A 25,829-nucleotide genomic window follows, 5' to 3' on the forward strand; every position below is an offset into this window, starting at 1 on the left:
TTATGCCAGGTTATAACTTACGCACTCCAAAGATTGAAACTTACTGAAAAGGCACAGAAGAGGCTTGAAACAAAAATCAGCATAGATTAAAGCACACTGCAGTTTTATGCAGAGCAGCACTCCAACAGAAAGACACACACATGGTGCATGACTGTTGCTTTTGCATCAGATTAGGCAAAGAAGACCTGTTCATAAAGTACGGTGAAACAACTATTCTCTTTGGGAGCAAGCAGCAACAATTCTCCAGGTGAAAGCAATAAGCAAAGAAGTATAAGACCCTCTCACTATGACAGCACAAATTAAGTTTAGCGTTGCTCTAAATATCTCATCTCAAGCTCATTGTTGTGTTAGATCCTTGCAGGCAGCTGCTGACACCAGCAGTGACAACTCGCAAGCTTGTCCGAGGGAGCAGTCAGTGCCACCTCCCTCTGCCTTGGTTCAACACAGCTCCAATCTCACTGTTCCCTGTGCCGCTGTGCTTTAGAAAATAAAAGCCATCAAAAGACAAGCATGTTAAGAATCACATCTGGAAAACAAACAAGCAACAACAAAAGAAATACAACATCACAAGCTAAGGGAAAACGAACAGAAAGAAAGCCAAGAATTTTCAAAGCTTCCTACTGATACGTGCAGAAGCTGAGTGCAATCAAAGCACCTGCAAGCAGCAGGCACACTTCATTTAACAAGTGATGAAAGGACTTTGTATTATTTGTATGAAGGCACAAGGCCTCCGCGGCAGTACAGAAACCAGAAACGCAGCATTTGTTATCAATTCTGTGCTGTAAACTGATATTTCACTGTTTTTCTCCCTCATATATTTTTCCTACTGCTTTATTTTTAAACAAGGTATAATGACTAACAGATGGTATGGCAGCGCAACCCTCAATGAATGGGTAATTAGCAGATGCAAGTTCAGCGGTCAGTCCCAGTTTGTTAGAGGAGCTGGACACTGCCCAGTTTTGCAAGGAGGGAATCCACAGAACTGAAGAATTCCACTTACATTACTAACTTTGCTAAAAGCTTAAGAATATTCACCATACTTCATAGAGCTGATATTGACCACTCAGATACATAACCCAACTCATTACGGTTTATTTGCAAATACTTGTAGCTTTTCTATTGTAAATACAGCTTGTGAGTAAATGACTTCTGTAGCTCCAGTGATCTTCAGATTTATTTCCTCCGGCTTAAACAAACTCACAGCCTTACATGCTGAATGTGGAGGAACTGCCACGTATGAATGAACATTACATACGGCTTTGAATTACCCAAGCTCACTGTACTTGCTGCTCCCACTGCTTCATAACTGTCACACTTTTTGTTGCTAAACTCAGTAATATGACAACTGGGGCTTGGTTTCCACTTCAGGGTTTGGTTGTTAAAAGAAAAAGGTAACAACCATAAAAACAAGCAAACAATACATAAAGGACAAGCTTGGCTAGCCTTCAGAATAATTCAACTGAACTTCAGTTACTGCAAGAATAAGCATCTCAAGAGATTACAAAGAGTTCCAGGCATGTAAATTAGAGAAAGACTGCTATGGTTGAAAACACCACTCTTGTCACAAACACAAAGTGCAGACGAAGCAGGAGCTAGGACAGAGTACAGGGTCCTCTAAGGACTGGGAGACCAGGAGACTGAACCAGAAAACTATAGGCCAGTCAGCCTCATCTCTGCCGCTGCGGAAGTGATGGAACAGCTTATTCTGAATGTCATGTCCAAGCAAGTGAAATAAAATGAGGTTATCGGGAGCAGGCAGCCTGGATTCAACAGAGCAAAATTATGCTTGACCAGTATATTATCTTTCTTTGATGTCACAACTGGCTGGATAGAAGAGGGGGAGTGCAGTGGATGTTGTGTACCTTGACTTCAGCAAGGCTTTAGACACTGTCTCCTATAACAACCTGGTAATTAAGTTTAGAAAGTGTGGGACAGGCGAATGAACAGTGAGGTAGACTGAGAGCTGGCTGACTGGCAGAGCTCAGAGGGTTGTCACAGGGTCTAGTTGGAGGCCTATAACTAGCTAGCAGCGATACCCAGAGATCAGAACTTCTTTACTGTGAAGGTAATGGAGCACTGGAACAGGCAGCCCACAGAGCTTGTAGAGCCTCTTTCTCTGGAGATATTCAAAACTTACCTGGACACTTTCCTATGCAATCTACTGCAGGGAACCTGCTTTAGCAAGGCATTGGACTCAATGACCTCTAGAGGTCCCTTCCAATACCTATGATGCTGTTATTGTTGTTTTTTTTTTAAAGAAACCCGAAAATCATCACTACCATAGACCTGAGCTTAAGACAATAAATGGCTATCTAATGGTATTTGGGGAAAAAACAAACAAACAAACACACAATCAAAAACCTATTTTAATCATTCAAAAAATGGAATCTTTTTCAGCAGTGTTTCATTAAGCCATAAGCCAAACAAAAATCCTGAAAATAAACTCATGCCATTAACCCCTTTATGGAGCTAACAATATAGGCCAGGAAAAATTCAAAGCCATTTATTATAGAAAATACAAGGCCTTACATCTAAACAGTATTTCTTATATACTTTGGGAGTGGTTACATAAGCTACTTAGCAACTTATACCAAAATAAGACAATCTGTTTTAATTTCACACTTTGTGCTAGTTCTCAGTGATCCTGCATGTGCACATTTATTTTGGAATAAGATACTTTTTCTGAATGTTGCCACTGGCTTTGAGGAGGTGGAGAAAGGCAGTGCCGACACCACAAGGTCATAAAACAACAGAGATCTGGCCAAGAAAGTACCAGAGCTGGCTCCCATTCAGTGCTTTTCTCTCAATTGCCAATGTAACCTGGGGTTGCTCTAACTCACCTTAACTGGAAACAGTTCCAAACAGCAGAATTTGGCGATACTTCCTCAAGTTGTTAAGCACATTTGCTCACCAGGAGCTGCCAAGTGCCCCCACTTGTACTAGGCCACTTTTGCGCCAGCCACTGATTTTGCCTGTTTTGTTGAAGCAAGAAACCACTTCACTTTGCCATTTACTCTTGATATGATATGCACACACCAAGCCAAAATGAATGAAAGTGTGGATTAAAGTGTCTTTTCCCAGAAAAATAAATCCATTTGATTTTTAGATCTTTATAAACTCCAGTTCTGTAAGATATTTGCTTTCCTGTTGGATACTGAGACACAACCTAGTATCCACACCTCAAGCCAGCCTGAGGTGGCTGGAATCACCACTATTTTATCACTTCAAATATGGTAAATTCTTCTTGCTTGTCATTACTCTTCCACATACCTAATCATCAGGTTTTGGTATGGACTAAGTACAGACCAAGTAAGCCACTACTACAGCAAGAAGCTACTGGTCACCAGCTGAAGCACTGCAGAAGTTCAATCTTTCCCTGCAGCAGAAAGGGCAATGCATCCTTGCCTGACTGTCTCTGGACGTGGAGATCCAAAATAAAACAAAAACACTGCACTGAACTCTTACATTAGCAAAAATTCTCACCATATCTACTTATGCAAGCTCAATTACCACAATATCCCAGTGTCTCAAGGTCTGGAAACAATTCCTGCCCCAGCAAAATCTCCTGCTATGGGAGAAGGGCAGCCTGCACTTCCAGGCAGAAAACCCTGTCAGCAAGTGAGTCACCTGTGCTCAGTACTCCTTATCTCAGTCACAGTAGGTCAGATTTTATTTTTATTTACACCAACACTCACTTCTTCTCAGCATCAGAGAAGACAGCAGCCTGAAATTGAAGCAGGAGTGGTCCCACCCATGGCCCACCCATTGCTTTTTGGCAGGCAAAACTGTAACTGGACACAGGCCATCAAAACCTGAAAGCCACAAATACCATGTAAACAGGGCAGAAAACATGATTGGCATGGTACTAGTCAAGATGTTGACCAATGAGTGATGGACAAACAGAACTCAACAGAAGAGAACACAACTATGGCAGCACACACAGCGTGGGGCAATATCGGCACACCAGCGGCCTCATAATTCAAAGCCTTTTTTGAGGCAGCAAGGAGGATGAACAACACAGGCAAGATAAGAACAGGCTGTATGCCTATCTGGATTGGAGATCTCACTTGTGCATGCATTCAGGTATGTTTTCTTTTACCACAACAAATGTTTTACTCTATTTCCTTTCCACCTAACCACCAAAACTGTTGATTTTACACATCTCCTGCACTCAGCAGGCACACAACGCAAGGTCTCCTGAGTCAACTCCAGCCCCAGTGCTCGAGGACAAGAAGCAACATGCTTTACCTGCAGCCATCTAGGGAAGCCTACACAGCTGCAACCTCCATTTTCAGTCAAAACTAAGTAAAATCCCAACTCGCCTGATGCTTTTAGGACCTTGTTAATAGCACAGGTGCCATAAGCTTTCAAATTTCACTTCAAATTTTCTGAACATAACAGAAAATTTTTCCATGGTCAGATCGGAGATACTACCTGGGGTGCATTACAAAGAATGTCACCAGCGGGTCGAGGGAGGTGCTCCTCCCCCTCTACTCTGCCCTGGTAAGGCCTCATCTGGAGTACTGTATCCATTTCTGAGCCCCCCAGTACAAAAAAGACAGGGATCTCTTGAAAAGAATTCAGCAGGGATCTGCAAAGATGGTGAAGGGGCCTGGAGCATCTCCCCTATGAAGAAAAGCTAAGTGAACTGGGTCTGTTTAGCCTTGAGAAAAGAAGACTAAGAGGGGATATATATATAAATATATATATATAAATATATATATATAAATATCTGAGGTGGGGGGGGCAAAGTGGCAAGGCCAGACTCTTTTCAGCAATGTGTGGAGACAGGACAAGGGGAAATGGCCAGAAACTGGAGTATAGGAAGTTCTGCATGAGTGTGCACAAGAACTTCTTTATGGTGAGGGTGACGGAGCACTGGAACAGGCTGCCCAGGGAGGTGGTGGAGTCTCCTCTGGAGATATTCAAGACCTGCCTGGACACCTACCTGTGTGACCTGGTGTAGAGAGCCTGCTTTGGCAGGAGGGTTGGACTCGATGATCTCTGGAGGTCCCTTCCAACCCCTAGGATTCTATATTCTGTGATTCTATCCTCAATGTTTATTCTTTAAGTGTTTGTTTGTTTCCAGTTTCTGGGCTGCAAGTGAAAGCACTGCAAAATTTAGGACAAGGGTAACCATGAAAAAAAGCGTTAATCATCCTGCTGCTAAAAAATAAAAAATAATGAATCCCATGCTGAGGTACTAAGAAATAGCACCCTATCATACGACCTCACGTGTTTTATAGCATATTTTCACATGTAGCAGTTAGAATGAGGCACACACCTTTCCATTTGTTATTTTTTACTTCTCAGCCTTAATCTAATTTCCTTGAATACGTTCAACTTTTACTCTGCCAGCAGCATGAGGAACAATTTATATGAAAACCTCAAAGTTTTAAATCAGTGGGAGTTAAACTCAAGGCCTCAAAAAATTCTGGACCCCATCTTTACCTTAGGAGCTATGTAAAATATTTTTCCCATTAGCGCTTTCCCCATATAAAATTTCAAAAGCCACTGAAGACATTTAATGTCTACCACTCACAAACTTTTTACTAGGAATTCTTCAGAGATTCATACTGTATAACTTTGGGGGGCGGGGGGAGTATTTGAAAGCTATTAATCATTCAGGATATCATGTATACATCTTTGGTGAAATTTACTTAGCTGAAGTCAAAAAGCATTTGACTCTCTGAAAAGAAATTCCCAGACACCCAGACCGAAACTACTTCATGAGGTATGTGTACATTATAATCCTTAACCAATTCCCCTGGTAAAAACATCCTTTAACTTGTTTGCAAAGGGGTGTTAGAATTAATCAAAGTGGGGATTTTTGAGGGAGGCTTTTGAGGACTGTTGAAGCAAAGGAAAGATTTCAGCGCAGGAATTAATCAACAGACTAGGGAGGGGACAGCCAGCACAAGCTGGATTTAAAGGAGCAAACATTAATCACACTGTTGTAGAGAGTGTCTTGGGGCACATGGATAGCTGAGCAGGTGAACAGGTAACTCACGACAGCTTTGAACCAATCCAGTACTGATCAACTGAGAAGTTACTGATGTGGTGAAATTCTTCAATGCACCAAAATGAGATGTTATAATGATCATAAGAATATTAATTTCACGTAACTCTGGGATGAAATTCTATGAAAAATGATGCCTTGTATTTGAAAATGTATGGAATAAACAGAAAATGATGTAATTACTTTCATTTTCCTTTATTAGTCCTCAAAAGCAGTGCAAAAAGTCTGCAAAATACCAGGCATTCAGAGAGTGGCTGTGGAGTGTCCTCCTTGGAGAAGCCACCTGGATACACTGCTGGGCACACTGCTCTGAGAGGCTCTGTTTGAGCAAGGTTGCTAACTTCAACCACTCTGTGGTTCTGAGATCCCTAACCCTTCCTCCTCAGATCTAGCGGATAAATTTGGCCACTGGTGTGCTGAGCATGAAAGCCAAACTGATTAAAGCCTTTCTGAATTCTCATCGTCTTAAATGAAAATGACTAAACTTCCATTTTACAAAGTTGTTTTGACATCTATGAATAAAAAGGTCTTTTAGCAACAGCCACACCATGAGCTACACTGTAGCTCACCGAAACATCAGCCTTCAATGAAAGGACCATCACTCTTCCATTTAAGGACTGGGAGAGGGAAGCATTTTCATCCAGAAGTTTCCCGGCTCTTTGCACATCAGTCCATTCTTACACATCCACAGAATCAGTAAAAGACTATTTCCAATTTCCAAACTCAGGATTTGTCTCTTCAAGACATGGAAGACCCTAGCCTTCATGCAAGTCTCAAATCACAATATTATAAGAGGTCCCACAAGCGTACAATACAAGAGTGTTGGTCATTACTAGATGTTTCATGGGGATGCTGGCAACCCTGAGCACTCTACTATCAATAATATTCATAGGATTTCACTCATAGCATTTTAACTTTTGTGGATTTTTCACTTTTTCCCCCCCTAAAACTCCCTCCAACAAAACAAAACAATCGGCACCTTTTCCCTCCCATTCCTTTGGGTTTATACACATGAAAACAGCACTGACAACAGTAAAACAACACATGCGCTAATCTAACTTAGCTGCAGGATGGCTGCAGAGGATATAACCTCATTAATTGAATGTCACTGATATTCACCTCCCAAGATAACCTTTTTTCTTTCCTTTTCAATTTGTGCTTTCTGCTTTAATCACTTTATTTTCTCCATCCACTTACACACATGCACAAAAGAAAGAATAATTAAATGCAAAGCAAACATCAACTAATTACGGCAGCACAGGCAGCCACAACCCCCCACTTTCTGAGCTCAGGACACCCCGGACTGTTGGCAGAAACCCACACTATTTTTTCCACTGCTGATGATTCCCTCTCCTCCCAAACTAACTCCTTTTCTGTTTTTACAACATTTCAGTGAAGAAGAATGATGGGTAATCTGAGCAATTTTGCTGAAACATGAACCTGCTATAACTAGAATTACTGAATTCAATGTGGAAAAACTGGAAAGAGATAGGGTGAAAAAAGATCTTTTTATTGTATGGTTTTGTCTTGTGTTTTTTTTTTTTTTTAACGTACCACAACCCACACACAAAGTGCTTGCAGGGAGAAGGTGAAAGCAATATAAAGGGAATATAAAAACATCTCGCATGCCACAGATAGACAAGACATGAATCCAAAACAACTACTGCATTGAGAAGCTTCGGAGGAAATAATCACCTCCCTCCACAAAATAAATAAGTAAATAAGTAAAAAAGTTACCTACATTCCCTTCACCTTTTTATTCGCCAGCTCTCTTACCTCTTCATTATTACAGACACTCACAAAATGCAAACCCCAGCATTTTTAACCCCTCCTGAAGCAAGGAGGATTTTGAATATGAAGACAGGGCTCCAATCTAACCAGGAGCAGAGCTTCAAGGATGTGAACGTAGGGGAGGAGAACCTCACTGTCACAACCCATCCATCAGCCACTTAGATATAACTCTTCATTCCAAGTTAATACTTAGCAAGGCCAAAACTGATGATGGAAAATGTAAATCATAAGTCAAAGCAGGCTTTCACCCCTGTGTCTTCCTGACCTTAAACACAAACAAGAAACATGCAAAATGAGATTTTTTGCTACACCATCTCTTGATATAAAAGTGTATATCAAGGAATATCATAAACCTTAATCTGTGGTAATTTTAGGTTCTTGATTTAATGATGCAAATAAGAAAAATGAAACGAGAATGTAGGAATTCAAGATACAGTGCCTTTATTTATAGTTGGCTTCCTTATAGTTCAGACAATTAAAGTCAATTCGTTGTTTTGTTATTGTATTTTGTTTGTGTTTTCTTTTGCTTTCTCCACAGAGTCTCAATGTTTGATTGAAAACACCACAGGGAATACTAGCTATGCTATCTTTTCCTCCACGGTAAAAACAAAGGAGTACCTCTCAATTAGCCTTTGGCTTTAAGGAATCCTAGGTCAGATGCAGGCAGCCTTGGTAAAAAAGGAAAAACAGTTACTATGAATAAAAGCAAGGTCTTCACAGCAGCAGAGAAAACAGGATGTATTCCACAGGCTACAACTATTCTCCTTAGACACAAAATAAGTGGGGGGAGAGGGCGGGAGGAAAAAAAGATTCCTTATGCTCCAATATTTACAGCCAGACTTCTCAGTGAACCCCATTTTTGCAAGACTCTACAGCAGAAAGCAGCTGAGGTGCCAAATACCTGAAATTACAATCTTATCCAACGCATATTTCCCAGAGGTCCCGTAACAAAAATCAAGTTAAATGTACAACAGAAAAGGAGTGTAGGAAAAGAGAACTCTGATGCAAAACCATGATGTAGTATTTAAATGCCATAAGTTCAGGATGATCTGGTAGTCTTCTGAATTGGAATCTCCAATTTAAAGCTTTATTCTAAGAACTTACATATAACGTCTTTCATATGGCAGAAGTCCTGCCAAGACTTTTAAATATAGCTTTATCAGATGCCAGTTTGGCTTCCTTCACGTGAATACTTTAACTAGAGCTCATATAGTTTCATTGAGAGGGGGAAAGAAAGGCATAGTAATAGCTTACCATCCATGTGTGTAAGTAACATTTTATATAAGATATCCTGCAGTCTGACATATATTTATATAAATATATATATAAAGCTTTTTTTTTCCCCCTGCAACAGCTTTTATTTAGCACTTAAATCACAGATTTCATTTAAAGTACCATCAAGTGGATAAAATCCTGCCAATTAACTCAGCCTAAAAGGGTGCTTAGTTAGGGGAAGGATAGAAAAATGCATCAATTAACAGCAACTCAGGCTGCTGAGGGACTACTTTATTCAACCAGCTGCTGTTGTGGATGATGAAAAAGGTGTTTCCTGTAATTCTCAATGGGGTTCTCTTGCTTGTCCCCAGCAAGATGAAGAACAGAACTATATGGTATCCTTTCTAACCTACTCAATAAAGCTCCTGGTGACAAGGAAAAAAAAGAAGGTATTGTTTTAATGTAACCTAGATCCTAGACAGTTTCCAAAAACCTAGCCAAGAATCTTTGTCAGAATTTCAAAAAGGAAGCTGGTACTGAAATTCTTGGGCATGCATAAGCGTTGTTCAGGACTCCTCCTGCAAACACTCAATGCTTTCCACTCTCAAAGAGACATTGCCAACAGCATCTGTAAGGTGAGACACTGGAAACAGCCTCCACTGTATCCACTGTTGGTAGTTTCCATTTTTTTCTGATATCACTAAGTGTATATTCTCTTGTCCTCCAACAGAAGAAGCAAGCACTTTTCCTGAGACTAAGTTATCCCACAGGCCAACCTTCCAATAAGGAAGGGTATACTACTACTCCTGCTTATAACAAACTGAAATAAAAGACATTCCACTTAAACAGAAGAAAGAACTGTAACTGTGAGGGTGGTCAAATGCTGGCACAGGCTATAGAGATTGGTTACATGCACCTCACTTAGAAGATTCTCACAACCCAACTGGACACAGCTCTCAACATCGAGCTCTGAGCCTACTGCAAGTAGAGGGTAAGACTAGACGATATCCAAAAGTGCCTTCCCACTTCTGGAGAAATATTTGTATCTTATTTTTATAAGGCGCTGCCAATAACCTAAATTAGAATTATGTTTCATGTGTAGTGTGGCAAAACTGGTGACAAAACCAATTAAGCACAAACATGCCAAGCTGACAAGTTCAAATGAAGAAATGCTTTTTACCGCTGTGATCTAACTCATTTTTCCACCAGTTGTACTGCATTATGTATTTCAATTACCTAAGTATTTGATGTATTAACCTGTGCTGCATTATACAGAATGCTGAATTAGGTACTCTTTAGCCCGCAGTTGAAAAGCTGTATCTATTTTCCAGATCGTTTTACAGCTTGCCAGCAAGGTTACTAACAGTAACAAAATGGCTAGTAAGGAAAAATGTACCACATTGTCTGTGCTGGGAAAAGGGAAGGGAGAGGAGAACATGCTCTTTTGGAGCAGTGGGGCCAGAACAACGTGTCTCAAAGCACACACTCCCATCCCATACACCATGCTCTACAGGGGGGACTCTGCAAACTGCAGAATTGGAGCCAGCCCCAGCAGTGAGTGGGAGCAAGCAAGATAACGAGTACTGCAGATGGCTTTGGTCTTCATTTCCATCAAGCAAATGCGACATTTCTGTAACAGATTCAGAACAGAGGCTTTTGTAATGTGACAAACTAAAGAAACACCAAGAGCTCCTTGTGTTTGTGGTATTCGCCTCAGGCAGATACTCAGTGGATTTCTAATTACCTGCCCTTCCTCTAGACCTCAAGAAGGCCCATAACTATCATGAAACGTTGGTTTCTTCAACACAATTTTTTTTTTCAAACCACACAACTAAAATGCCATCTTCTAGCTCGCTTTGTATGTGTTAAGACTAGATTTTCCTGGGGCAATGAGCATTGTGCCCACAGCTGAAGCTGTGTTGTGGTTGTACTACATGAACTTTTTTTAATGTTTTAAGGAAATCTATCATAAGGAGGCCAAAGCTATGGCTTCACCACCCCCTCAGGATGAGCACAGCACCATTACTCCTCATGTGGGACCTTCCTGCTGAGCTAAGCCCTGTCTCACCACAGCCTGCCACCGAAACAAGGCAGGGCAAGAGACCTACCTCATGCTCACCTCTTCTCTTCTCAGCTCATACTTTCCCTGGCTGTGACAATGATTATCATTTACTACCCTGCACTATTCATTTACTACCCTACCATACTACTATGTATTATAATCATTATATAATAATAACTGTGGCTATAATTTCAAAATTAGCTGCAATAGTCTATTTACCTTAACCACCATTGGCGCATGCCTCCCTGTGAGACAAGATAAACCCTATACAGTGCCAGTGGGGTATTTGGTGAGGATGGAGGCAGGGCCACAGCAGCATACCTCACACACCCAGGACAAGCAAGCCTAGCAAGTGCTTTTTCATATCTATAATGCAAAGTTTCCATCAGAAAAATGCTACATAGTATCTTTCCAATAGTACCAATCAAAATAGTATCAAATAGAGCATAAATATATAGTTAGAACTCTCCAAAACAAATGCCTCCTATTTATTTCCATGGAAACTACAACAGATACAAAGAGCATAATGACACTATTTGATAAAGCAAGTTCTCAGCTACAAAATACTCTTTTTCAACATCATTAGCCATGTGTTTTTTGTTGTTTTACCAGCGATGAACAAGAGCCTGCATGACACACTCTTAAAAATCTGCATGGTAATTAGAAATCCACTGAGTATCTGCCTGAGGCAAATACCACAAACACAAGGAGCTCTTGGTGTTTCTTTAGTTTGTCACATTACAAAATTTAGCCCACTGCTAAAACATACCACTCACCACCTCACTGTGCTACATCTACCATTTGGTCTCCATCAGAGTTCAACAAGCGTCAGTGAATGTCAGTGTGCCACTTTTTCCACATGGAGATACTCAGTGACACACCTTTGCTTCATACACACTTCCAAGTCAGACACCACTCCTGTGCAGCCATTTGTCACACAGCAACAACATGTAATGACAGAAAGATTCAGCCTCTACTGCCATACCACCACCATCCACCACTGATATTGTGGGCCAACATAAAAAAAAAAAAAAAATAGGAGGCAATACTTTCAGAGCAGCACACATACTTCCCTGTGTTATTGATTGCACATACATTAACATACATGTCAATCTTACAGTCATTATTTCCAGAAACTTAGCTTCTTTCATTTCTACAAAGTACCATTTTCATTGCCTACTGTATATGAAGGAAGATGGGGGAAAAACAAAACAAAGAGAAAAAAATATATTTTATTTGCAAGAACAAGAGGAGGTGGGGAGAAGGTAGATTCTGCTGTGTAATCAATCAAGTTTGGCTTGTCCTATATTCCTTCTAAACTGAAAGTCAATTGCCACAGCTAATGAAATTGAATATTCTACCTGCACTTTGTAAGAGCTTATTCCCACTTCCTGGTAGTTGGTTTCTTTTTTCCTTATTCAACATTTTTAAAGCACCTTAAAGGAGCACGTGGCCGACAACATTTTGAGATTTGATATTTAACATTTAAAGATTGTGCATTAGCTAAACATCACGTGGTTTTTCAAGCCATTTTCAAGTCATTCAAGCAGAACCAGTTACTTAGCTCCAACTACATATTGAATAGGAAGGAAAAAACAACACTATTCACTTGGAAGCTCTTCCCTATCATACAACAGGAACAAAAGGAGTCACTAGAGATAACCTACAAAGCACTTCTCTGAGGTCCCTGCTGAGCGTCCCATAGGAGAACTCCATCTGTTGCCAAAAGCCAAAGCAGAAGACAGAATACAGATGTCTTTTCACCAGGAGAAAGGCTGGTCTTGCTTTCTTACTCAACCCAAAACTGCTCGGAAAGCTTATCAATGTGACAGGCAACTTAGAATAATATACGTAGCAAGCCAATGCATGACAATATTTATCCCAGTACATAGACATTGATGAGAGCTCTTCTGTAGCCAGCATTTTGATTAGGAAATGGAAAGGAAAAAAAATGGGTAGAACGAGAAGAAAGAAGAAGATTCACGTATAACACATTACCATGTACAATACTCTGGAGAAGCTTCTTGTTTTCATTTTCAACTTGGCAATTTATCCAGAAAAAAATAAAATAAAATAAAAAATAGAAAGAAATTTTAAACAACAAAAAATAAGAAACATGTTGTCACTGTTTTTCAATATGCCTGGAATCCCTACTTTATATTTTTTCCATAATAACTTACGTTATTATTTATTGCTGGTGGAAAAACTAAGCGGCCAAAATTTACAACTACAGTGAGCAGTCATAGTTTCAGTTTAATTCAGGAGGCATCTGTTATAGTCCTGATGTCTGAAATGTGGGAGCTAAGTCAATTTAAGAAATTACAATCTTAGATCAATCAAAATTTACTTAGGTAGACTGAAGCCTGATTACAGTAAAAGGAATATCCAATCAACTAACTTAACTGGTTGTCAAGATGCTAAATTCAGGATTAAAGTAGGCCTGCTGTTCACACATAGGTTAGGGAAATTAAACACACTGTAACATTAAAATGTCACTTAAGCTCAAAAAGCCTTACACTGGAGTAAACGCTGAAGGGTATGAAATGGCTCCACCAAACATCACTCCACTTGTCACCATCTCCCAGCCCTTCAATTCTTTCCTCTCAAACTCTGCCAGCTATCAGACATGCAGAATTATGTAAGTCGGGATGGAGAGATGCAGCTGGGGATCAGGCACAGTGTTGGCAGCAATGAGCAGAGGTCATCACAGGCTGACCAAACAGGACGGGCACTTGAGATGGAGGGACAGTTCAGCATAGGGTGTGCATGGGGTGGGAAGCCTGGCCTACTATGAAAAAAAAAAAAAGGATGGAAAATGAAAACAAACACACAAACAAAAAAAAACAAAAACAAACAAACAAACAAAAAACCAACAGGCCTTAACCTAAAACAAAAGTGTGTAGACCAGTGGCTTTATTAGGGAAATTATCCCGAGGAGCTATGGCAAAGTAATTACTCCATGCCGACTCTCTGCTGGCCTAACTACCCTGCCTTGAGATGGAGAGGTGACGCAAGCTAAACCACATTAAGCAGGACCTTAAATGTTCATATTCTAACTACTCCTAATTCTCAAAGAGCAACAAAGTCTCACACATACCCCGCTGATTAAAGGACAAGAGACCAATAAATAAATAAATAAAGCCTGACATAAAACACTGTAACTCCAAAATGACAAAGGAAAAACAGAAAACACGACTGCCCGAAGCTAGAAGAAGCCCTGCCCTACTAAAACACAGCACAGTATAAATACAAACAACTTGCCAAGTCCTCCCACATTAATCCGTGCTTAACCAACAGGTACACAGGCATTTTTTCTAGTCTCTTTACTGGCTTGTCACCCGGGCTCACTGACACTACCATCTAATCATCAGGTTTCACATCAAGCCTAAAGCAGAGAACAACATTTAATTACCATGTTTAATTGATCTCATTAACTCTTAGGATGGACAGCTTTGATCTTCTCTTCTGATAACTAGTTTATGACTACAGATGAAACTGGGACTTTGCATGATTGCCAAGCCCTCGATGCGCATATTTCAGTTCCTCCTGTATCTCGATCCGCCTTCACGCTTGCTAACACCAGCTCCTCAGAGGCAGCTGTCGAGGCAGCATAGGAAAAACAGGAATTCAAAAAGTCAAGTAACACACACGATCATCATTGCCTGTCACAAAAATACACGACGACCCAACTGTCAGATCATGGAGGGCAACCTCATTTCAAAGTTGTGCGAAAAAGGAGTTCTCCAGGAGCAAATGCAGGCTGATCATTGCAGCAGCTAGACCATTTCTCTGTATGCTTCAACTGCTCTCATCTGCTAAGGTACAGGGCAAGCTTCACAAAACTCCAGTACTTCAGTGCTGACTGAGTTCCAAACAACATGAACCAAAACACAGGCCTTTATTCTGGTATCACTGACTTGAACACGTAGGGTGGGGAAGGAAAAAAAATGAAAGGATATTGAAGAAAGGAAAATTTTCTCTTCTTCACCCAGAACTATGGCAACAGCTGAGAGATACTGCAGTGGACACGGCCTTAGACATGCTGAGTGCAGCAGACCATGGCTGATGGTAGTCAGCACAAAATGCTTCATGTGGCATCATCTGCTCCCCATCCCCCTTGGAAACCTCACTCAAATTCCACCAGTTAGAGGTTAGATTGAGTTCCAAGGCAGAGGTTTTGAGGAACTGCAGTGGCTTCCATTGTGTTGTTTTATGTTTGTTAATAGGTTCATCCAAAAAAAATGCCTCTTCTGCAGGAACTTCATATTAGCAACTTAGGAGAAAAGCCCACAAGCCCAAGATTGCTAGCTCTCCCTGAACCAAGCAGAGACTGTGCCAACATTAATAGGAAGAGAAACTTCTAAGGACATTTTATTGTATCCTAAAATACCTAGGAATGTTCAAAACAGAACCCAATTTAAAACAACTAAATACAAGTATGTTTAATTCATTAGCTACCTCTCCTAAACACTGATTTCCTGAATGATCCAGCCGATCATAAGATCTACGGAAATGAACGTTCGTAGGTGTTGTATAATAGGTTCTGAGCAATGCACAAAGCTGCTCTAGATTTCAGCCAAGGAGCGTCAACTGTTTTCAAAACAGCAAGCCAAATCCTCATCAGACTGAATTCAACTGGAGCTTTGCCACCCTGCAGGACAGCGACTTGGCCCACTGTCCCCATGGGAAATCTTTTCCTAACTCAGGCTTTCTTCCTGCTTATTTCAAATGAAATCTCCTTTGGATCAGGTTGAACTTCCACAGATAATTAGTCTTGCACTAGCTAAATAAAGCAAGAGTTATATTGCCTCTGAGCAGCAATCTAAATAATTACAATGGGGTAAAAGAGAAGATTTCTTTCTTTCAAGAACACAGCAATTCACTGTTCCTCATGGAATGAACTTCATTGCTGAATCTTCCTATCATGCAGCAACAGAGAGAATACCACACTGCATGGTCACCTGAAATATCTAAACAGCAGCTCCCAAATACTGTTAGAACAGGATTTTGTTGAAAAGAAGGCTCTTCTGCTAAAGCATCCTCAACAGCACGCACCACGGTTTGCTTTTTTCTTTCCCCTCTTTATTTCTTTTTTCTTTGTATGTGTGTGGTTGTGTTTTCTCAAGAAGGTCTCTTTTTGCTATCCCAAGATGATGGATGTCTCATGCCCACTCTCCTTACACTAAATGCTATGGGAAGCCCAGCAAGTCAGCAGCAAGATCATGTCTTGCCTGATGCCGATTCCATTCTGAATAGCGCTCACTTTTAGGGCGAGGGATGGAGGAGGGGTTTCCCTAGGAATAAGCTGAATAAAGCTTCCTGTTGAGCTAAAGCAGGAAACGTGCTCCAGGACTGCCTTACACACAAAGAGTGGAAAATACTTACTAAGCAAAATAGCAGAAGCATACACTGGATTGTCCTTACATCATGCAGACAAATGGAAAGCCATCCTTCCCAACCTACCCTCTCTCCTTCATTAATGAGTTAAACTTGAAAAAAAACACAGATATCTGCATATTCTGCATGAACACCAAGTGAGCAAGCTGTGCCTTTAAAACCAAACACTGAAAGATTTCAAACAACAGTGCTAATTAGGAGGAAGCATTTCCTCCCTCCCACAGGATCAGTTTCTTCTTATTAGAAGAGGTGGCACAACTGACCAAACCCTGCCCTACTAACTGGAGGAGCTGAACCAGAAGCTGTCATTAGGTTAACCTCCAAGCATATCTCCTAAAACAACTCTTCAGAAAGACTAAAAATAAATAGCACAGATGACAGAAGAACAGCCTTCCAGTCTTCCCAACCACTAGGACCCACCGAAAACAGCAGCAATATTAATTTTTGCATAAATACCTTCTGATGGTGGAAGACAAATAGTAATGGAAAAAATGTCCTTCTTTGTTCATTATGAAAACAATGACTGTTGAAGGCCTCACAGCATTTCCCAAGAGCTGACCTTGTAATTCATGCCAGGTTTCTCTGCTGCCATCACATACCTTTTAACAAGCTGTGATCACTTCAAAGAGGCACTTGTCCTCACCCACCCTGACATTTAGGAATGGAAAGTGAGGGAAAACATCACTTAATGCGAGGTCACAGATAGAGACTCACAGTGCCTAGAAAATGCAAAGCTGTTAGGCAAGCTCTACGGTGCAAATCATGTTGCTGCGGTTGAGTGCTGGAAACGTGTAACAAAGTGCCACGCACAACAAAAATGTACACAAACTTAATGAAAGCCTGATGAAAGAGCATCAAAAATCTACCAAATCTAATTAATTCTGCAGGCTGCACACAGCACTGAAATGTCATGAGTCCTCAGTGCCTCCCACTGCCTTGAGTTATAAACCACTCATCATCCCCACAGGGACGCGTCTCATACTTTGACTTTCCTTCTGATGGCACAACACCCAGTTCATCATGCAAAGCTCAAATGAGTATCAAGAAGTCATTTTACTAAATGGCCTTAAAAATATCCTCAAATCAAAATAAGAGAGTCAAGCATTAGTCTCTAAGTCATGGATCACAAACAGAGATCTCTCAGTCACCATAAATGTAAAGGTTAGGGCAGCCAAACCCAACCAGAGGGAGACGGACCTTTCAAATGAATCCCACTGCCACTGTTGAACCCTGGAAAAAGCAATCATCACTGCCATCATGTACAGTTGAAAGCTGTCTTCGGTATCTGAAAACATAGGTGAAACTGCTACCCACACACAGGCAGTAACCAGTGTAGAATACTTGGAAAATGGCCTGCCAGTTGATGGGCACTGCAGGAACCCAGCTACTCTTGAGGAAGTTTTCACCTTGAAAGGGCAGCAAATACTTAGTACCTACTGCAACAGAGGATTTTATCAATGCTGTTGTAAAATGATAAAGTTTTTCTGCACACGGCAGTGTGAAGACTTAAATGCTTTCACTAAAGAGAGCAAGAGACAGAAGAGAAACAGCAGGAGATGGTTCAAGACACGGTCAACAACTACTAGCCTAATACCTAGTACCATCTATCTGATAGCAGTGTTGAGGAGCATGTGGATCCTACACACATGTACTATGCAGCCAGACATGCAGGTAGCATTCATGACTGTACAGAGTGACTCACTGAAGACAAAGGTTTGTTATGCCTGCTCCCCCTGTGTCACGCGCACACCATGGCTCCATGGTGAGCAGTCACAGACCCCTGCTACTGCAGGACACTGCATGGAAGCTCTATTATGACATTATGCACACACAAAAAAAACCCTTGTCGAAGTATGTACTTCCCCAAACATCAAGAACACACAGGGAGTAGCTTATACTAGCTGCCAGCCCACAGCTACTTCCTAAGGAATGATTGGGGTCCATATGTGAAGTTTGCTTGTCCTCTGGTCCTTGCCATAAAATTGCATGCTGGGACCACCCCAGGAACTTCAGCTTTAAGAGGAAATTATTGCCTGGGCCCCACAAAAAGAACACAAACCATTTTTTCAAGTGGAAATTGCCCATGATCTAAAAAGCAGGTGTATGATCTCCTATCCCCTCATTTCAGTAAAAAGCCAGACTGGGATACTTAAATCATCTGACACAACATCATGTTTCACCTGCCTGTGTGCCACAGTAGATAATATTTTTGTCTGCACAAGAAAACATTTATGAGCAAGAGCCTGTTAAATGTCAGTGTAGTTTATTTCGTCTTACAACCCTTGGTCCTCTTACAATCCCACTCCAATAGCTTCCTCCATCAAGTTTCTCTGTCTTCAGATATGTAAGTGTAAAAAAAAAAACAACCAACCAACAAACAAAACCAAACAACCTCTGCCATTGTTTCCAAACAGCAACTTAACTTTTCTCACCATTTTTGAGATATTTACCTTTAAAGCCAGCAATGGGGTTACATTTGCAGACAACCCACGACAGCTTCCATTACAGAGGAGTTCATGATGCTCATAACAACTATTCATCCCACTCACCTCTATGGCCAGAATCATCGAATATGCTGAGCTGGAAGGGATCCACAGGGATCATTACATCCAACCCCTGGCTCCACACAGCACTACCCAAGATCCAAACCCTATGTCTGAAAGCGCTGTCCAAATGCCCCTTGTACTATGGCACTTGGGGCCATGCCCACTGCCCTCTGGAGAAATACCTTTCCCTGATATCCATATTGCCAGACTGCAATATGAATAAGCATGCAACCAGAGAACTGATGTGCCTTCATGTGCAACTCCATGTCAACACGGTTAACCTACGGATCAACTCCTTGTGACAGATATGTGTCTTTTATGAGAAGCCTGCATTTCACACAACTTTAACAAGGTTAGAAATATCTCATTTATTAAAGCCTTTGAGAAATACTGATTTCTTTGAAAAGTAAATGCTAGCAACAACACAACTGTTAAGTAGCAACATTAAATTTGACAGCAGAGACACTCCCTAATGAAGAATTTAAACCAGATGAGGAAAGCCAAATACAGGAACTGCAGCCAGCTTGGGTGCAATGACCATCAAATTAAAAGCAATAACAGGCTTAGCTCAAAGAACTGAGTTATAATAAAAAATATAAGTAGCAAATAAATAGCTTGTGCCAACTGATGACCAAGAGAGAATACAACAGTCAAACATCTGACACATACAAAATGTCAGGGTTTGCATGGTGCCTCACCTCACCCTTTCCTATAGATGGGTTGCACAGTGCTTAGCAATATGTTCCTTGTTTACAGCAGAGAAATAAAGCTGAATGTATTTATCTGGGCACTGATGTAATGCAGCACTGCTGCAGGCATCCCCAGTAGGAAACATCCTCACTTTATGTCTGAATGCACCACACCATGCCAACATATCAACACCACCAGAAGAAAACATCCCTGTCTCAGTGAGGAAGAAAAGCACCTAAAGTTTGTCAGGCAGCTACAAAGCAACAAAAAAATCAAACGTTATCACAGAACTGTCACTTAAAGATCTCAAACTACAGAAATAGCCCTTTGTTAAGGGCAACATGAGCTTCCTCCTCTGGAAGCAGGAGGGAGTCAGCTGAAGTGCAGTATAAGGAACAGCAGAAGGAATAACTCTGCAACGCAACAGGTGAGTTACCCACATGGGGTCCACGTTCTTTGAACCTTATCTGCAAAAGGAGTTTATGACCAAATTTGCTCACAAGCATGCCATGTGCAAAGCAGGCTTCCAACCCTCATTTCAATGGGGCCGATTGGTGCTCTCAGAGCACCAGTCTCACCAAGGCTGGGCTTACAGCCTGCGCATCTTCTGCAGTTGGTGGAACTCAGTTCTTAGGGTTTATGACCGCTTCCAACACACTGAGAACGCCACACTGATGCTGAAAGCCATCTTGCACTTCTGCAGGGTCAAGGACATGCATCACTGAAACTACACGGAGCAGATACTATTTTCACATGATCCTTTCCCCAAAGCCAGACCAAACTGGACAAAAACACCGTTTTTCTATAGCTGTGCAGCCACACAGCCCGTCGCTCCTAAGGGCCGGTGTCAGGTTCATATGGGAATCTAAGAAACACCTCCCCAGACAGTCCCTGTGAGGGAGCACAGTCAGCCCTGAACCCGTGCTGTGTAAGAAGCCGCACAATGCAGACTTGGGATGTGCCTGTACGCAGAGGAGCCTGCCCAACAAGAGACGAGCTCAGGAGAACTACAAAAGTAGCTGGAAACTGCATCCAGGTTTCCATTTACTGAGCTAAGCCCGCGCACACCCAGCAGAGTTAAGCAGTGGCCACCCTGTCAGGAGCCCAGCTGAGCCCGCACCCCGCGCATCCGCCCGCTCCCCGCAGTCACTCACGGATCTTCACTTTGCGGTGGTCGAGGCGTGCGAGCAGAGCTTCGAGGGCTCCCAGGCGGCGTTGGAGCCGGGCGTTGCGGTGGCACAGGGTGTCCGCCTCGCTCAGGATCCCGCCGAAGATGTCTCCGGCGCAGCGGGACAGGTCGGAGAGCTGCATGAGCAGCGATACCAGCGCGTACGAGCTGACCTGTTCCAGCGCCCCGAACTGCGGCACCGCGCCGCGCCGCCGCCCACCGCCCCCTTCGGCCGCTCCGGCGTGGTCCCCCGGCGCCGGGCAGCCCCGTTCCGCGCCGTCGCCTTCCTCCAACCTGCATAGCTTCAGAGGCTCCAGGGTCCGCAGGGGGAACGGCATCGCGGCCGGGGGCGGCGGGCTGGAGGGGAGAAGCTGGGCGTCCCCGGCGCGGAAAGTCTTCGCCCGCCAAGCGGCCGCGGCGACAAAAGTTCAGAAAGAGGAAAGAGAGGGAGGGAGAGAGAGAGGGAGGGAGGGAGCACAACAACAACAAATGAATCAGAGCGGGCGGGCGCCGCGCTACGCTCTCCGGGGCCGGGACTGGGGCTCGCGGGGAGCCGCCGCCGCCGCCCGCCGAGCGGAGGGGGGGCCCTGCGCGGCGCCCATGTGCGGGAGTGGCAACGGAGAACGAGAGGGAGCGGAGCAGCCGCCGGCGCGGGGAGAGCCCGCTACTCTGCCCTGCGGCCGGGAGACAGGAAAGAGCCCGAGTTTCTGTCCCCGGAGTAGAGAGGAGGAAGCGTGGGAGGGGGAGCTGAGCGCTCTGGATGAGGCCACAAAGGAGGGAAAGCGGCCAGGGAGAAAGGGAGGAGAGGAAGAGAAGGAGGAGGGGAGGGAAAAGCCCGGAGCAGCCCCACCTGGGGAACCCCGCGCCGCTGCAGGCACTTTTGTGAGCGCACCAAACTCCCAACCCGGAAAGCGAGAGGAGGAGAGAGGGGGGAAAGCCTCCGCGAACCTGGGAAGAGAAAAAGAGGCCGCCGCCTACCTGCGACTCCCCGAACTGGAGCCTCTTCCAGAGCCTCACCCTTCCCAGCCAGTTCACGGCCGAGGTACGGGCCAGGCCCCGCCGCCGCCCCCGGCTCCAGGGGCTCCCCGGAGCGGCAGCCGCCTGCCCGGCGTGGGGAGACGGGGAAGGAGCTGCCGCCCCTCCGCTTCCCTGCCCGCCGCCGTAAGGGGAAGAAATGGGCTGGGAAGCGGGGCTGCCGGGCAAGTGGGGCTGCGGGTGGTGGTTACTTGTAATGAGGCTGACCCCAAGGTGGGAAACGTAAAGTCTGAAGTGTGGCGCTGAGCTCACAGCTCCCGCTGCGTTGCCTCAGCGTGTAACTCTGGTGTGAGTGGAAACGGGCTTATCCCCTGCTAAGATGCAAGCAGATCTTCATCAGGACGGGTACACTCCCAGAGAACCTATTCAGCCTACGTGTAACTGCCAACAGCTACTGCTTAACTGGGCCTGGGGGCTCCACGCCTGCTGCACCATATAGAGAGGAGCAGGGTCTCACAGTTCCCATGGAAGGGGCTCTGGGGAAAAGGGGCAGCAGGGGCCCTGTCTGCAGCAGCTTCATTCTCTCCACAGCCGATGCATGATGTGATGAAAGAAACAGGAGGGGCCCTGGGAGAGACCTGCTGTGCCCTCTGTGAGCACCTTGGGGCGGCAAGACTGGGAACAAAACATTCTGAATCACAGTATTTCTCATATGTGGTTTTAGCCTGGGCATGGAGGGAAGTCGGAAGGAAACCGCACCGCTCAGAGTTCTTCTGAAGCTCCTTGGTGAGGCTTGGAGGAGCTGGGGACAAGCATGCAGACTGTAGGACACAAAGCAAAGACTCAGTAGTGCACACAGGAACTAAGGGCTGCAGGAAGTGCTTTTAGTGGTGACTCTCAAGCAAAAATTGCAAGTCCCAATTCTTCTCATCCAGGAAGCAAAAAAAAAGGCTTTCTTCTTCCAGTTTTCCATGAAAGATGTGTGTGTGTGTATACAAAAAAGCAACTCAACCTGATATTTTAAAGAACCAAAGCACCTTTCATCAGACCTCAGTCCAAACAAGTTACCAGTGGGTGACACCACACCCTTGGCTACAATTGATTCCTGCTGCAGACAGGAGAGCTGAGTGCATGAATGCCCTGTGAGCAGAAACCTGTGGGAAGAACGTGGTGCCAACAGGTCTCGTGGGGCCTAATGAGGGCTGAACACAAAAGGAATCCCAGGTGTAGACACTGATGAACAGAAGATGGAAAGTAGGCATTCTCTCCTATTTAATTCTTCTGGTTTTACTTTGGGGCATCATGTCTCCATTAACTCTGAGTTTGTTGGGGCATTCAGTTGCCCAAGAATAAGGCCCACTTAGCAGGCTGTTTGGTGGAGGTGCGCATCCTCCTCGTATCTATTTTTAAACTGCCAAGAACTGAGGGGAATTGAGTGCCACATGAGCTTACATAGAAAACACAGCAGGAAGAAAACAAGCAAACAGCTCAGCTCAGGTTGCAGTTGAAGGAAACCCACGGCAGGGTGCCTTCTCTACCTGTGCCAATGAAGCCTGTGTTTGCAGGCTGCAGAATGCACTTCCACACCGGCCCAAGTGATGCTGGCAGAAGCGGTACCTGCTTAGGCCAACAGATGAACAAAGCTAAGAAATAAACCTGAATTTAAAGTGCATTCTTGAAAAACTCAAGGCCTCTATGTTTATTTAAGAACAATACTTTTTCTTTCTCATTGGAGGAGGTGTGAGGAGAGGAGCAGAGCCCGGGGAGCAGGAGGAGCAAAAGGAGGAGGGCAGAGAGAAGGACAGCAGAAACTTGTACCAGATTTTTCCTTTCAGTATCAATTTTGTTTCTAATGCTAGCCCTGGAAAGTTAATTCTATCTGAATTACAGCTGACTTGCGTCAGGATTTTAAGCCTTGAGTTCAATGTCCAAATTAAGCGTTTAATAAAGTTCATGTCCTGTTTTGAGAAGTGGAAGACGAGACTGGTGGAAGTTACTCAGCAATGATGGTGGAACACCGCCCTTCCCTCGGCTCACTTCTGCAATCCCTTTGGGCTCTCAGAAGCACAGTGATGGTGCAAGAGCCATGTGGCCAACCATCAAACATTAGGAAGACCTTCCTGAAACTGTAGAAACTGTAGCTACGTGGTATTTTAGATACAGTCATATGGGGTCACTGGGCTCATTTGTTGTAGCTCAGCCCACAGCTTCAAGCTACCTGCCTGCGGATGCCAGCAAAACCTGACCATGTCGATAAGAAGAAATAAACAATGGTGTAGTGTGGGAGGAGGTGGGGTGCTCCTCAGTTGTTCCCAGAGCAATGCTAATGAGTACTGGTTTGTAATTTAAAAAGCAAGCTCAATGTTACCAGCACATAATCAGCTTCTGTACTTTTGAGTTACTTTGGCTGTTGTGCTACAGGATTTTGGTGAAGGCTTAAACTAGAGCCATTCTACAACAGAAAGATGCTTTCTGACATTTTATTCTTTCCTGCTTAACCAAAAGTATGTGGATGTTCCCAGTCTTGCTGGGGCACTGGGCTCTTTCAATCACACACGCTATTTCCGTCTTCAGTACAAAACCTTTTCCAAAGCAGCCTGTATGAGATATGCAGGAAATGGGAGTGAATCTCACTCATGACAATGTTGTTTGGTATCAGAATTGTAACCATTTTTCTGGTGATCTGTCTCGCACGACTGCATGTACTTTGTGTTAAATGTAAACACAAACAAATAAATTGATCACCAGAGAAAAATGATGGCTGTTTTTCTGGGTTTCTTTAAATTCCAACGCTGCTGTGTTAGACTGAAGATCATCTTTGGTAGATGTTACAGCAGGATTTCCAATCACCATCTTTCTTCCATCCTACAAGTGTCAGGAATGGGTATTTTTGCTTACAGGAACCCAAAAGAGCCCAGACTATTCCCTCCTTGTCCCAGAACAGAATTTAGTGGATACTCTTTTAAAACTAGCAATGTCTCTGATGACGACAGGCATTTCCCTGACATAGGCTGCTTACAAAGCTCTGCTTCCCTGAACAGCATTTCCAGTGACCATACTATCATTCACTGGCAAACTGCTGTCAGCCCCAAGCTTTCCTTTTCTGGCTTATCCCTGGGTCAGTTCCCTACCTGAAGCCTGGTGCTGAGCTCCCTTCTCTACTGATTTCTGTAATATTTTTGCTCATTTCCTTCACAGTGTTATCTTCACTGTTAAATAAAAGTAGCAGTGTAACTCCAATGCCTCCATCCCTGTTATTCTCTATATTTCACAGACGCATCCACAGTTTTCTAGCAGAAGAGTTTAATACTGAGTACTGTCTAAATGGGCAGTAGGTCGATGCACCAGTCCCAGTGGATTTTCTGGCCCTGCTCTTTTCACAGCCCATACATCAAGCTAAGTACATTCTTCTAAGCCTGTGGTTTAGACTTTTGAGTTGTTCTGCCAGCCGGTCCTTGAGTTCTTCAGAGTCTTCAAAGCTCTGTATATATCTTCACAAGTGCAAGAATCAGCACTATTTGCTGCCAGTGCACAAACTCTCAAACCCTTTCTCATTTTCCTGCCTTTATGCAGCTGTACGTGGATATAAAAGCCATGCTAGCCATGGTGCTGTGGAACAATCAGAGCTCACTGCAGTAGGAATGATACCATGGAGGAAGCCATAGCTGTGGTGGCCTAAGGGTATAAATCAACAGCTCCAACCAGATGCAGCAGCTCTGCCTCTACAAGAGGAGCTCTTCCACCCACCGCTGCTTCCTTCCTTCTGTTCCCACTCACAGATGCATGCTCTGCAGCTTACTCTGCAGGCATCTGAAGACCTCACTGTAGCCCAATTGCAGTACAGCTGCATGACATGAGGTGCTGCGAAGAAGATGCAGGCAAATCTGCTCTCAGTTTCTGCTTTTCAAGCCACAACAGTACTTAACATCATTCTCAGGGGAGCAGAGTGTTGGGGAAGAAGCTAGG

At 43.5% G+C, this 25,829-nt stretch overlaps 2 protein-coding genes across 9 annotated transcripts in view; one reads left to right on the forward strand and one right to left on the reverse strand.

The window, feature by feature from the left end:
- Window positions 1-22,607, reverse strand: part of NHSL1 (NHS like 1) — a 164,901-nt gene extending 142,294 nt beyond the window's left edge. For 7 of the 8 annotated variants that reach the window (XM_072331379.1, XM_072331378.1, XM_072331381.1 and 4 more), the window contains exon 1: window positions 20,875-21,359. In XM_072331379.1, the coding sequence (XP_072187480.1) occupies window positions 20,875-21,226 (352 nt within the window). In that variant the 5' untranslated portion in view covers window positions 21,227-21,359. Of the gene's footprint in view, window positions 1-20,874; window positions 21,360-21,866 lie in introns of those variants that run through there. The other variant, XM_072331376.1, reaches the window with a different exon arrangement.
- Window positions 21,260-22,690, forward strand: LOC140249544 (uncharacterized). Its single transcript, XM_072331389.1, has 2 exons — window positions 21,260-21,930; window positions 22,588-22,690. Exons 1-2 carry the CDS (start codon window positions 21,378-21,380, stop codon window positions 22,638-22,640), a joined length of 606 nt encoding a protein of 201 aa, XP_072187490.1. The 5' UTR covers window positions 21,260-21,377; the 3' UTR covers window positions 22,641-22,690.
- The last annotated feature ends 3,139 nt before the right edge of the window (window positions 22,691-25,829 follow it).

This window comes from Excalfactoria chinensis, chromosome 3, assembly GCF_039878825.1.
Source record: "Excalfactoria chinensis isolate bCotChi1 chromosome 3, bCotChi1.hap2, whole genome shotgun sequence".
Taxonomy (NCBI): domain Eukaryota; kingdom Metazoa; phylum Chordata; class Aves; order Galliformes; family Phasianidae; genus Excalfactoria; species Excalfactoria chinensis.